General features: G+C 30.9%; 1 protein-coding gene across 2 annotated transcripts in view; it reads right to left on the reverse strand.

Annotated features, from left to right (window-relative positions):
- Window positions 1-15884, reverse strand: part of Su(z)12 (Polycomb protein Su(z)12) — a 130025-nt gene that overhangs the window by 45464 nt on the left and 68677 nt on the right. For both annotated transcript variants that reach the window (XM_085824984.1, XM_085824983.1), the window contains exons 2-5: window positions 12938-12984; window positions 12720-12784; window positions 12538-12606; window positions 4831-4883 (exon numbers count right to left, since the gene is read on the reverse strand). In XM_085824984.1, the coding sequence (XP_085681110.1) occupies window positions 4831-4883; window positions 12538-12606; window positions 12720-12784; window positions 12938-12984 (234 nt within the window). The remainder of the gene's footprint in view (window positions 1-4830; window positions 4884-12537; window positions 12607-12719; window positions 12785-12937; window positions 12985-15884) is intronic.

Raw genomic sequence — 15884 nt, forward strand, 5'->3', positions numbered from 1 at the left:
ACACAAAAGAAAAAAATCAAAAGAAACTATTTTTATTTTTATAACTTATATGTGATAAGAAGTAAAACAATTTTTGCATAGTGGTAGACTACATGCCACATAAATTGTTTTAGTTCTTTTCTCTTGTGTGTTTTTTTTTCCCCCTTCCCTTGGTACAAATGTGACACCTTCTTCTAGTGGGCCCTTTGATGGGTAAATGATTTCCTATATTCAACAACTTGGAACTGGATGATAGTCTATTATATTGCAGTGGTAGTAGTGGTAGTATTTTGTAGTGGGGATGTTAGAAATCATGCCTGCTATCAGTGAGACATCAACTACATAGTAAATTCATGCATTCCCTCTAGGCTTCTTTAAACGTCTACTGGGACTTATAAAGTAAAACTGAATGACTAAGAATTACACTACACGGTAAAATATATAGATATATACAGTTATTTATTATAAAGTGCAATTGCACTATACGTGGAGTTCAAAATTACACCTTACCTTTAAAAGGCAATTGCACTTATAAAGAAAGATATGCAAGAACAGTTATATTTCTAAGCAGAAAAGTGAACAAGTGACTAACAGGTGGGATGGAAAACTATGATATAATTATAACCTTTAATATCAGACTATATAAAATTCAGTAAGAAGGCAAACTTCCTGTCTGAATTTCTTAGTTAAGAAGAAGTTATTTTTGCTGTCTTATAAAGAAACAGAACTGATATTGTTAAGTTTTAGGCTGGAGTACTGTGACAGAAAGAAGATGGGAAAACAGAAATACTGGATGTTGGCAAAAATGAATAATCTATTTTAACTTATCTCCTTGGAACTGTTCTTTAAAGTTCATTTAATTATATAGGTGATATGTCTTAATGAAAAAGCATCCTTGAACAGTAATAGATGATGCACAGAATGAAATATTATTTTTTCTGATTATGTAAAATTGTATATGGAGTTTTAGGTCAAGTAATCAATGCTCATGATACTATTGGTATATGTTTAGGATAGGATTGTGTAGGGATAATTTATTCCGTAACTGGAAAGCTTACCAAAATTCTTTGCATGCCATGAAGCATTAGCAGTTCATCATATCCAGTACCTGTTAATATGCACACTGCAAGTTCTAATATAATGCTTAAAGGTTAGGTGAAAAGCCATTGTTTGCATCAAAATGTCTTGTTCATCATATTTAATTTTCAGTTAATAAAGAAAAATACAAATGCAATGGTTTCCAGTAATGTAACCTCCTCCCCCCCAAAAAAAAATCTATGATATACTGGGTTGATATAATTCTATCAGATATGTAACATATGTTCTGCAAGAAAAACAACTATTAAAATCCTGTTCATTTTCTTCATCCTATTGGTTATTCTTAAAAAACATGAACTTTTTATTATTTATGAGAACTTTTTTTCTTCCTTGCCTTTTGGGGAATTTTTTTTTTTTTTTTTTTTTTCAGATAAATGATGAAATTCTAATGCTAAGGTAATTTGTGGCAACATTAGCATTTAGTAGCTCTTTTTCTTTATTACTTCTGACCATCACACTGATGCATCAGGTGAAGGGGGGGGAGATATTAGGAAAGGGCATTACAAGGTATGACAGGTAACTGTGAAGTAACTCCAGATGAAAGTGATTTTTAACTTGGCATTTTCATGCAACTTGTTCTATTTTCAGCAAAAATTCCAGTTCTTCTGATGTAATAGTTTCAACATATACAATCTAAAATCTTCAGAGAAGCTGGACATCTTAAAAATTAAGCATAAATACACTAAATTAAAAAAAAAAATTACTACAAGCTGCAGTTTGGTTTGTACTGGTATGGCACTTTGAGAGAAGGTTAATAACAGGATCTTTTTTCTCTGTTATTAAATAATTAAGGGGTGGCCATAGCCTGGCTTGCAAACCGCATGTGGCTCTCCCAAATTTTACTCATTAGTTCTGGTACACAATAAATTGAGGTGGTCTGTGAGCGAAGTAGAACACTCATATAATGAAAGAAACATTTAATATCATACAGAATTTGATACAAATTAAAAATAATTTAGAATTTGATTTGATGTTCAAATTGAAGAGAATTTATGGCAAATGGAAACTTTGGGAATTTCTAATATATCTGGTGGCAGTGACAGCTTAAAGGAGGATGCTATTTTACAAAAATTTCGAGAATGCGTAAAGTTTGAGGACAACAAATATATACCTTGCTTGTTTTGGAACAAGCATGCACAGGAATTGCAGGATAATTTCAAGGTAGCCCCCACCCAAAAAAAAGATGGGCTGAGCCATTATTGCACAGATTTAGGAAGTATCTGAAGTTTTACAAGCATTAAAAAACTGCGATAGATCAAACATTTAAAAGAAAGTAGTATCATAGAAGAATCAGAATATTTAAAAACTGAAAGGCGTCACTTTTTACTGCTTCAAATTGTAGTTAGAGGAAACAAAGACACCACAATGTCGACAATCACAGATATGCTCTGGTGAAAGTCGAAAAGAGAGGTCATAAAGTGCCATAATAGTTTAAGTTGTTGCAATAAATAAGGTTTGAATCACATAATTTAGTAAGTTTTTTATTACTGTTATTTTATTTTCTCATTTAGAACGTACTGTATAATTAAGTAAGGTTTTTAACTTCTATTATTTTCCTTTCTCATTTTGAATGTATTGTGTGTTTTAGGTTCTCATGTTCTTATTTCAAGTCTCAAGTGCGTTTATTCGCGACTAAATTACGGAGAAGAAATATTTCAACATTCACCATTAGTACATGGTGAATGTCGACATTGACCGGTGTAAGTCAGAAATAAGAGTATTTGGAAAATATTTCGGACATACACCAAGAGACTATGTGAATGTTGACATTCACTGGTGAAAATTGACATTCTCCAGATTTCGGTGTTTCACCGTAACATATATATGTTAATCGCATTGTGGAAAATGGCAACATCTAAAGCCACCAAATTTTGAACACATGTGGTCCTCTTCCTGAGTACGTGTACCTCAAAGCCCAGGTTTTGAATTTGTTTTTTTATTCATTTTACATTTTCCACGAATTTAATGAATTCTTTTAAGCTGTTAAAACTGAACAGCTTAAAAGAATGCATCACCACTAGCAAAGATATTTATGTTTCAACTTTAACCAGAAAACATAAATGTGTTGCCACTCTGCACAAAGTAAGATATTTATCTTTCAAATCTAATAAACAACTAAACAATTTTAAAAAAATATATTGCCACTTCCCAAATTAAAATATTTTTATCTTCCATGTACCAGTGCACTGCTACTCACTTAAAAAAAACACTGAAAAATACTGAGCAGTAAAATTCCAACATAATTTCAAATAATTCAAACTTTGATGTGAATACACATTTTTAAACTCATTCATTCACAAAGAAAAAATCATAAATTTTATGTTCACTACATCTAGTTACTACGATACTATATAGTTGCTACTTTTTGTTTCTAAACATTCTTTTAAAATAATTACTAAGCTCGGATTTTTTTGGGGGGGGGCAGGTTACATTACTGGAAACCATTGCATTTGTATTTTTCTTTATTAACTGAAAATTAAATATGATGAACAAGACATTTTGAATAACTTAGCGTGTCATAATTAATTTAACTAGTCAAACTTCCTTTAATCTTTTTCTTAATCTATTCAAATTTTTTATACAGTTTTTGCAAAAATTCTGTCTTCTATGTTCAATGCATAATTTGTTTTATAATGTAAATGTACTTGCCATAACTCACTACTGTCACTGTTTTTTTAAAAATGTACATTGAACTATTTTAGTAAATGTGTTACTACATCTCCCTCCATAAAGTCATGTAATTTTTGCCAAAACAGATTAATTTTATTATCCCACAGGCTTATCTTTTATACTACTTTTTTTTTTTTTAAACCTTCTCTTCTTCTAGAGACTTAAACAACAGATAGATGCATACATAAAAAATGTTACATATAGGTTTATATAAGTCACATTAAAAAATTAATACCATATTTGCTCACATGTCTCCCTTTTTTTTCCACTAATTTTATCATCTGAAAATTGGGAGTGTAAAATTATACAAATAATTTAATTTCAAAAGGCAGCAGTTACAGTGAAAACATAGCAAATGAAAAATAGTCATATATATTTGTATATATATATTAATTGTTCAAAAGAAGTGTACATTCCAATAAGAAAACATTGCAATATTAACACTACAATATCTGAAAAGATACCTTCAATTTTACTTCCCTGTAACGTGAATTTTTTTTTGCTTGTTCTTATTGTTACACCTGCTTAGACCTAAAATCATCCATAAATAATGAGAGAAGATGAATTATGCAGATGATTTGAAAAAAATTGTAGACTGAATGTAGATTCATGTTTGCTTCGATATGGTGGTTCAGCTGTCATCAAGTTTAACAGCTAGAAGGGAAAGGCTCAGTGTGACCTTCACAAGTACTTTGTGAAGATTTGTCTTTGTTAGTAAGATAAAAATAATCACTATGAGGGTAGACCCATTTTAAAATTTAAGGGAGCTCATTCTTTGAATACACTGAGGAAGAAGAAAATTACATGGATATTTTTAAAAGTTTCAAAACCTGGCCAGGGAGAAAATCTGGGGGAAGGGATAAATGCGCAAGGAAATATGGTACGTAAAAATAAAATATCATTTATAAGTCACATGCAAGTACTCATACAAGTCATATACAATAGACAGTTTGAAACTTTTGCATATACATTAATAGGAGTAAAATTTACATCGAATAATATTAAAATTCTTTAAAATGTTATGTTGCAAAAAAATATAGGTAGACTGTCCAAGAATAATACTAGACTTATAGCTTTGCTTACCTTTTAGCCTGTCGTAATACCCCGTAAAAGTGATTATTAAATGACCAGAAGGCCTGCAAAAAAGTTATTGCAAGATTTAATAAACATGAAATTAAGCAAAAGAATAAAATAAATATGAATCTGTTGCAAAAGTGTATTATAATATCTGACGTGTATCACCACAACTTCTTCGTATGCCTATTAAATTATACACGTTTTTTGCAGCACTTCACTTATTTCTTTGAATTATTAACTTAATTAAACGATTCCTCAAGGCAAGTTGAAAATGACATAAAAAATTGCAAATTTTGGAATTAAATACCCCGGCCAATTTTGTCATATGGGAGTCAAACTTCTATATTCATCATTTAAAATACTTCTGTAATTGGAAATACATGACTACAAGCAATGATTATGAAAATAAAGGTATGTATGTATCAGTATGGATGCACACTTTTAAAATAATTCTACTTTAATTAAACTTAGGAGATAATATAATCAATTAATCAATACTGTTTAGGAAATAAATTATTATTAACTAACTTTGCAGCAATTGCGCAAGTAATAATAACTTGTATTCGCACTAAATGGATTTAAGTTCATACAACATTTTTTATATATATATATACTTTTGGTACTGCCGATTGCAATAAAAAGGGGAAATGCACAACTAGATGTTATAGCAATCCCATATATATAATTTCTAAGTTGTATAACTAACTGCTTTTGAGTTGTGCCAGATACATATGCATATACATTTGCCACAGAAAAATCTATGTTGAAACAGAGTCCTTTATTCTGTCCGTACGTACAGATGTTATGAAATAAATAAATAAATAAAATGCATATATCTGAGCTTTAACTGCTCAAATAGTATAATATTAAAAAATACTCCTCTTAAAAAATATTTTATAATATGCTGATCCGGTGGTCTTTAAATTGTATTTTGTCAAACCTTAGGATTTTATGCAGCCTCTTTGTGCTCTACAAGTCAAAATCAGAATATGGTAAAAAAAAATTTGGACTGTGAAATTAAAATCTAAAATTAATCAAATAATATTTCTTTTTATTTTCCCTATCAATATTAGTCTAAAAATAATACGAAGTAAATATGTTTTTATAAGCAAAATTATAATGAAGTAAGTATTTCACACATAAAGTGCAAGCAGCAATGATAAATTTTCAACAGTCTTATAACATTTACTTATCTAAAAAATTTGATGTGTACACCACGATTTCCTTGCATGGAATTTAACCCCTTAACTGCTGCGGGCATGTATATATGCCTTGCTCAGCCGATGCATTAACTGCCCTAGGCGTATATATATGCCCTTTCAAAATACTATCATTTGCTTTGTGCTGCTACCCATAAAATTATTCGCAAAGCTTTGGAATGCAACACCACAATGACCTTGACAAAGTATGCGAAGGAGGATACTATTCCAGAGAAGTGTGGGGAGAAATTGGAGAGAGGGGTGTGTCTAAAAAGTGGTGACTGTAATGACTGCGCAGTATTGGCTGGTGTTGTTTGAGTAACACATATTTCTTTTAATTCTGTGTCTTTCGTTTTCGTTTACTTTTTGTAGTCGGTTCCAGGAATAAAGAAAGATATAATGGATCTTTCAAACTCATTTATCTTTTTTGAATTATTTTTTATGAACTGCTCGTGCTTCAAATTGTTACTGAAACTAACCATTTTGTAGACGAGTATATGAACCAACACCTTGCAAATGAAAAATTAAGACCAATATCGTGGCATTCAACCAGTTCAGAAGAAATATATGTTTGTTTAGGCATACTGATTTCACAAGGTATAACACTGAAACATGATATGCTTTGCTGGTCTAAAAATGAATTAATCAAAACTCCATTTTAGGGATCTTTTATTATAAAAACATCATTTTTATTATACTTACATCTTTTTATTATACTTTTACTCAAAACATTAAATTGTGCGCATTCATTTTTTCTTTTATTCTTTATTTTGTGAAAGTAAACAGTTTTTAGGAAGTAAAACTTGCACTTATTTCCCCCCTAATACATCGCATAACTACGCGCGCCTGTGTGAAAACCGTGGCACTGGGAAATGAATCTTGTACGTTTTCCATAGCAGTTAAGGGGTTAAATTATACACACTTTTTCTTGCATTTCATTTAAACTTATTGGATTGAAATAAATCTACATCATCAATAGCGCATAAACCCTAATAGAATAAATGCTCTCTTTAAAATTCACTATATTTGTTTACCATAGTGACACTCTGGCGCTAGGTTCACTTAACAGCATTAAATTTCGTCCGTATTATAACTCAGAATGCATATAAATTTATATCATTTGAAGAGTTACCTAATCATAATAGAGAATAGACTAGAAGAGAAACATGCTAATGTGACAATCAAAATCGTAAAAACAACCTTGTATTTAGCGTAAGTATATTGAGGAGTTGCCCCTCGCTCCCTATTTTTTAACTTAGCTAATTTTCTTGTCCTTTGTTACATGTTTGATCAGATAGCCTGGCTCAGTAAAAGTAGGCGGCCAGTGTAACTCTGATTAAAAATCTGGTTATAACCACGTGCAGTGCTGATAAGGACCACGTGTTTCTGAGACTCCTTTCCCCTTTATTTTTCTTCTTTCTAGGTATTTCTTTCTTCTGACGAGGAGGGACCTTTAGTTGCCCTCGAAATCGATTGAGTGTTTCAATATACTTACGCTAAATACAAGGTTGTTTTTACAATTTTGATAATAGAGAATGTTTGTTAAATTATATACGTATATTTATATACTTTTGGTGCGGCCGATTGCAACCAAAATACGAGGTGCACATCTATATGTTATAGCACTACATACAAAATTTCAATGTTCTGAGGCTACTCGTTTTTGAGTTATGCGAGATATGTACGTAGTAAGTACAGACACCACGGAAAATTCTCTTCAGAATTCATTTTAAATCAGTTTTATAATTTTTTGTGGTGGGAAAGAGTCTTTTATTCTGTTCTTAGTTGCGGATGTCCTGCAAAAACATCATTAAATTGCATTGGATAGCGGTCAAAATTGATATTTTCGTTGAAATATGATACCCAAAATTTTTCACAACTACAATATTTCCTTTTTACTTTGTACAAGAAAGTGAGAACGATAAAGGTTGTAGAAAAACCGTTAAGGTTTCCCTGAGTTAACAAGATTTGAAGATTGTGTTTAAATACAAACTTCAATAATTACAAATTCATATTATATTTAGATTCTGAGTAATGCAATGTTATCTATGTGATCATCAATTGAGTAATTCCTTTTCCTTTAAAATGTTAAACATTTTAAACATTGTGCTAAACATTTTAACTTAAGATCAATTAGAAAAGAAGAGGTGATTTTTCGTGATATTTATAAGGTGCATATGTCTTTTTTTCATGCTCACTTTCGACTACATAATACTGTTCTATCATTAACTATTTTCCTTTTAAATGACAGCAGTTTTTAACTTTCTAGCTTTTTGAAATCATCATTCTTTCTTTTGTATTCTTCAATATAATTTTCTCTCTAAAATGCTGTCCATATTTTACTTTCTGTTAAGTGAAAAAGAAGCAATGGCTTTCTTACAGAGCACAGACTTTTGAATACTGAGCATAGTTGTAAAAATGGCCACAAAACGAAATTATTTAAAAGGAAGTTGTGACCTAATGGCGAAACAAAAGACAAAGATGAATGGATTGCAATCCCTTGGATTCATATTCAGCAGAACATACACGTGGAGAACACATATTTATGTGTCAGCAGTATGCAAGATGACACAATACAGTTGACTCTTTCATGGCAGCAAATGCCAATTATGGCTTCCACAAATGTCATTTCTCCAAAAGTAAATAAACATTATTTTAGGTTACATATACAGTGGCTCCCAAAAGTGTTCGTACACTTATGATTTTCATTGAAATAAGGCTCTATCCATTAATTAAAAGTAAAATTTCTGAATGAGATTTTAATACAGTCAAAAGTCGTTAATTCGGACACCCATAATCCGGAATGATCTATAATCCGGACCTCAAAGCTACAAACTTTCTGCGCATGCGTCGCATTCACGCATGCGCACAGGCGTTTATGAGTGAGCGTAAGACCTTTACGGCTGCGAATATGTTTTTGCGCATGTGCGTTTAATGTGTAACGGACGGTATAATCTAAGCAAAAATTATTTAATTCAGTTAATGTTGCAGATTGCATTGTTCCTTAATCTTCGAATTGGATCCGGCTTATTATTTTTTGCGGACTGTTAGAGCAATTTCATAAAAGTAAGCTTGAACTTTCGATTATGTCAAATAGAATTTCCCATATATATTTACTAATATGTAATTTGTATCTACAAAGTATGTTTTGAAATCCGAAATCTGTTTATCAATTTCACGCGGCGGATTGAAAGTTGATCTGTCAGCAGTATCCTTATCTTCAGGGCAGATGTTTTTATTTCATTTGGCTTATAATTCCTTACTAAGTGTAGTATTTCATCTCGATGTACTCCGTTTTTGATATGATTTAAATCAAGTTCCTCGTCATTATAATTTGCTTCCGATAGTGAAGAAAGTGACCCACAGGTTATTGAAAACGAAAACATTTCGATTGACAAATTAGTCGGTATTCTCAACATAGCAATTATAGGACTTTAACAGCGGAACTTTGTAACTAAACAAGAAATTATGTCTGTTTAATAGAATTAAAGAGAAAGTATTATCACATGAAACGAAACAACTTACATTGAAAGAAATGTTTAATAAAGTAAACAAATAAATATTAAGCTTTTTCTTTTTGTAAATTTTGATATCCTTTAATCATAATTTTAGATCATAATTGTTCTTTATTTCATAAATTACGGTTTCATATTTTTAATTTTGTAATTTCTGCATGCCATCTAATTAGATTTAAACTGATGATCTATAATCCGGAAAAATCGATAATCCGGAATCGCCGAAGTCCCGACGAGTCCGGATTAACGACTTTTGACTGTAATAAGATCTATAATATATTCGTAACAAAATTACATAAAATATTTTTAAAATATAGCGAAACTTTATTTTTAAGAAATTAATAATAAAAAAATGACAAGCATTTTTATCTTACAAAAGTCTTTGTACACAAAAGAAATATTTTGGGATAAAATCAAAATTAGAATTATTCTTTGCCGCTTTTTTTAATTTTGGCATTGTGATGGCATTTAAAAAATTGTTTGCTTTAATTTTTTATTGTTTACTTCATAATATTCTATTTATTATTGAAAAATGTGTTGCAGTCGTAAAGAAATTACAAAGAGCAGCATTCGAAAATTGATAATTTTTCACCATAGTAGTGGTAAATCAATTCGAAATATTGCTAAATTAGTTAATTTATCTCATTCTACAGAGCAGTATGTGATAAAGCTCTTTAAAGAAGAAAATCGGATTGAAAACAAGGTAAGAAAAGGTCGATCGAGAAAGTTAATTAAACGTGATGAGAGATTTGTTATTAGAAAATTTGTGAAAAAACCCACGTTTGAGTGTGCTGTAAAAGTTTTTGCAGAATTTAATGCAAAGTTTTGTACTTCAATTTCACCTCAAACTGTTTGACGAGTTCTCAGAGAAGCTGGATTACATGGGTGTTCTGCCCGTAAGAAATTTTTTATTAGTGAGAAAAACAGAAAGCTTACATTCACAAAATCAATGATAAATACACCCGAAACATACTGTAATAATGTTCTATTTGCTGACGAAAGCAAATTTAACACTTTTGGTTCCGATGGTCGAATAACTGTATGGAGAAGAAAAAATGAGGAACTTCATTCTAAGAACTTAGTTGGAATAGTTAAACATGGCGGTAGAGGTGTTCTTGTGTGGAGGTGCATGGCAGCATAAGGACTAGGTAATTTGGTATTTATTGATGGCATAATGAATCATTCTCTTTATTTAAATATTTTAAAAGACAATTTAAAATTATTAGCCCAAAATTTGGATATTGGAAACAACTTTATTTTTAATTATGATAACGATCCTAAACATACGGCTCTCAACGTTCGCCTAGGGTATCTCTATAACTGTCCACAGATTTTGAAAACACCACCTCAGTCGCCAGATTTAAACCCCATACAACACATTTGGAAAGAACTGGAGGTTAAATTATGAAAACACAACATCAAAACGAAAAGCAAACTCAAAACAGTCATGATGGAAGAATGGATGAATATTGATACAGAAATTAAAAAAAAAAAAGTAAAATCTATTCTCAGATGCTTAAAAGCTGTTGTGGATGCTAAAGGATATCCTACTAAATATTAATTTAATGAAAAATAAAAATATTTACTAATATGTCAAGATTTTTTTTAAATGTACGAAGACTTTTGGAAGATCAAATGTTTGTCATTTTTTTATTATTAATTTCTTAAAAATAAAGTTTCGCTGTATTTTTAAAATATTTCATATAATTTTGTTACCAATAGCTTATAGATCTTATTATTAAAATCTCATTCATGAAGTTTACTTTTAAGTAATGGATAGAGCCTTATTTCAATGAAAATCATAAGTGTACGAACACTTTTGGGAGCCACTGTAAATACATGTGACTAATTGTTAAATAAATAACATTTATTAAGTTCTCATATTGTGATTTTTAATATTTGCCAGATTTCATCAAAGCATTATTGTGGGGCCCGCTTTAACCCTCTGGCTGATCATTCCGCGATTTCCACGGGCAACTCGAATGTAGCAAAACTTGCTCATCCCATGATTTCCGCGGGCATATGTTTTTCTTCCTTTATTCAGGAGCGCATCCCGTTCTTTCCCCGTTTAACTATTGAAATAAATTATATACAGTATTAGGAGTTTAGTTTACGTTTCGGCCAACAGATATCGTTAGTTATCCATTAAACTGCAGCATTTGAAGGCATGTGGTATTAGTTCTCAAACTTCACTTTTTTCTTACAGAAATGGCAGCTAGAAAACGTTCAGCGATTATCTTGATTATTTAATTAAATGATCGAATTATTAATAAGATTTATTGATTAGATTAATAATTATATAATTATTAATTAGATTTATTGAATTTGGTGCAAAGACTGTGAAGTTGGACTTTGCCTTGAACCCTGTTTTGAACTCTATCATACTAAACTGCATTTCTAAGGTATTTTTCCCTCAGCGCTTTATATTTTTCTAAATTTTATATTATGCAATAAATAGAAATTAACTGTAATTCGACAGAACGACAGAAATTCATTAAAAAAAAATTTTTTTTTTTTTTTTTGTGATAACATCTGAAATTGTTTTTTCCTGGCAACTTAGTTTCTCATGACAAAAATCTATATAAAAAATATTTTCTAGAAAGAAAATGTGCATTTTACAATTCTCCAATATATATAGATTTAAAATATGTAAAATAAAAAAATTTTTTTTTGAAACGATTTCGGTCCACTAATTGAGCAGGCAGAGGGTTAATACTGAGTACCAATACTTCTTTCTAACACCTAGAAAAGTATAAAATATAATAACATGCCGTGTGAGCTATCTTTCATTACATGGTTTCATCAATTCTCTTATCACTAAAATAATTTAACCATAATTTTTTTAAGGGAAGTACTTTTAGCAACAATTTTTTTTAAAGAGAAACAGTATTAAATGAAACAAAAACATTATATATATATATATATATATATATAAGTTCTTCTTTTAGGCTGTCTCATTTAATGAATTAAATAGAATTATTTAACTAAATGATACAAACCTTTCAGATGCTATAGCCCGCTGATGAGCTGTAACTTTCTCTAAGATACTATCAACTTTATAATTTTTTCTGCAATAAAATAAAACATTGATATTTTTAGTTTAAAATTCTAATTTATGGATACACTAAAACTGAATAATTGTGAAGAAACTCCATGCCAATTAAAATTAAACAATTAATACCTTTTAGAATGTGTTCTTGACATGCGATGTTTCATGTAGGTTAAACATCGTGGAAGGAATATTGGCTATTAAAAAAAAAAAAAAAAAAAATCAGGCTATGTTATAAAAAATATTTAAATTAAAAAAAAAATCAGTATCAGATTGACAATTTTTGAAATGCACTCCCACAAAACATACATACACACAAATAAATAAATAAAAATAAAAAACCTACTTACTGAATTTATTTGCCTTGTGCCTAGGAATCTATATATCTGAGTAGGTTCTAAAAATAGAAAATGATAATTAATTTTTATTTTAAATAGTTTGGAAACATTTGACATCTTATCAAAAATTAAGGGTTATGTTTTCTAAAACATAATAAAATATTTCATTTGTGACTTTAACCAAATAATACAAATACCTATATATATAACTGTCATGAATTTTACCTTCAAATGGGTATCCTTGCATGCCTAGAAAGATGTAATTTAGAGTTAACAGAAGCAGTATAAATTATATTAGACATTTTCACATTTTAATGCAACACCCTGCTTCAGGACATGAATATTTCTCACATTTCGTATGTATTCACGAATATTTACAAAATGCTTCACACAATTACCTGTTTATTAGATGAATAGAACTAATACTCAATAGTCGAATAGTTATGCAAACTAGATATATATATTCTAAGAAATTTGTGAAGTTCACAAAAAGACAGTTTTGTGAAAGAATTTCTGGATTTCTTATTTGGAAATTGAACAACAAAATTAAATCTTTTGAAGTAAAAAAATTTTTAAAAATATTGCACAATGCAAACTTACCAAAAAAAGGGGGGAGCTTAATTTCTGACAGAAAATATGTTCATGAGTAATAAATTTCTGACAGAAAATATTTTAACGAATGATAAGCTAAACTCAGTGGCATAACAGCCTTAGTGGGCCAAGTCCTGCAGTGCCCCCATATCTGCTTTCTTGACCATGGCTCCGGGGTGCACGAGCATGTGCCCTTGACCAGTGGTCAGTTTGTCGTAAGATCCCCGGTGTTTAGTCCCCAAGCAAACTTGGTACTCATTTTATCAACCCACTCGAGGGATGAAAGGCTGAATCGACCTTGCCCAGCCTGGGGATCGAACCCCGGACCTGTGGTGCTGCTGCGCAACACGGTAGCCACTGCACCACCGGGCTTCTAAATGATAAACTACCTAATAAGATATTATTCAAAGAAACGTTGTATGCAGAAAAATTTGAAATACCTGAAAAATGAGGTAACTGCCAAAGTATAAAATTAAGGGAAATGCAGTGAGATTTTCCTCCTAAGCAGAACAATCATTACTGTTTCCAATCTGTAATAATAATAATAACACTAATTATTCGGAACAACCACAGCAACGCAGTGCTTCCTTAGATTATACATACAATGAGATTTTCTTAAAAACCATGGCTAAAAGTGGACAGTATTTCTCAGAATGCAAATAAACAATGGTATTGAATATTGCTAATAGTCACATTCTCTATAATCACCACCATCACAGAAGAACGAAATTGGTTGGAACCATAGGTTTGGGTCACTACAACATGTCAGCAACTTGAAGGAGGAAAAAAAAAAAAAAAAAGGATAGAGAGAACTAAACATTATTAATTTTTTGAAATACTTCAAAATCCTCCCCTCTCCAAAGGACAAGTCTTAAGATAAAATCTTGTCACTTTAAATAGCAAAATTTACAAACATTAGTAATCATTTTAGGTTTTTATCAAAATACATCCATTAAAATTTTTAAATAAGAATCATTTTACACTTATAGTATACAGACAAAATGAGTAAATCCAAAAAATATGTTGCATTTCACACTTGCAGTACAGGCACATTATCTGCTACATAGCGGACATAATGGGGAAAGTATTATAATTTCTCAACAGCTGTCAACACGTGCCCAATGTACATTCTGAGAGAGGCAATGTCAGACTTGACAGACTCACAAACAGGCTTGACATGCATTCAGCTGTAGCCTTGGTTTTAGAAACAGTAAAATGTAAGGTGCATGGTATCAGCCATTACAAAAGCAAACATGAAAGACAATGAGATGGTTTCTTCAACGGGCAACACTGGACAAAAGGCAAAGCAAACTAATATGAATAGAGGAATGATGAAGTGCAGTGTGACCTAAAAGCATAAGCAATCTGCATCCTAGATGATGTCTGAAAGGAACACTTATCTTCAGAACAAAATCTAAAACTATCAAAAGCTAATTCCGTGCTGTGAACATTCATAGCAGAAAGGCAATTTGTATGCAACTAAGTGACATCATATAATGTTTCCAAGCAATGCCACAATGGTGCAGAGCTTGCTAAAACCCCACAGCAATGGCAACAAGTCATCTAGTCTTATAAGTCAGCATACATCCTACTTCAGATTCCCCGATGTGTCTAGGTCTGCAGAATAAATCCAGAGCTTTTCTGACTTTTGCTGACTGAGAAGCATGAAGGTTGCTTCCTATTGGTATGAGATGTGATATCTTGGGCCACTTATTAGTCTGCATGTGAAGGTCAAAGCCAATCACTATTGAAGCATCCAGGCAGATCAAGTCCATACGTTATTCCCTGGAGATCAACCACTTTTTCAAGATGTCTGTGCCCCTATCAACAAAGCTTAGGTATGTTCCAAGCACAAATCAAGAGAGCATAACAATGAAGTAGAACATCTCCGGCCTCTTCATTACCTTGAACTTTATTTAACATTTATAAGAATATCTGGAATCTAAACTTGAACTCCAGCTACAATTTCAGAAATAGAAACTGATCTGCAAAAGGAATAGTTTCATATTCTCTTAAATGTTGTGCAAGACATCTATGCCTGCATTCCAAGTTCATAAAATGTGTACATCAATCAAAGGCTAATCTAATTCCTTTTTAATAAAGATTCTTCCTTTGTTTCATAGGTTTTCATAATATTTTGTACACCATTTGCACATTCCAATTTATAAAAACATTTGGAAAAGTATATAAATTTGGCCAAAAATTAGAAATTTTGGATGATGAAATTTTTTAACCATTTTCTGATACATCAAAGAGGAAAGAAATGAAGGTTTCAGTTAAAACTGTTTGCAAAATGTAAGCAATGTAATAATTAACAAAAGACAAGAAATTAAACATAAATTGAGCACAAATAAGCTGAACTAAGTTG

This window comes from Stegodyphus dumicola, chromosome 10 (genome assembly GCF_044657685.1).
Source record: "Stegodyphus dumicola isolate Sdum_Otavi_A_Nest chromosome 10, ASM4465768v1".
Classification (NCBI taxonomy): domain Eukaryota; kingdom Metazoa; phylum Arthropoda; class Arachnida; order Araneae; family Eresidae; genus Stegodyphus; species Stegodyphus dumicola.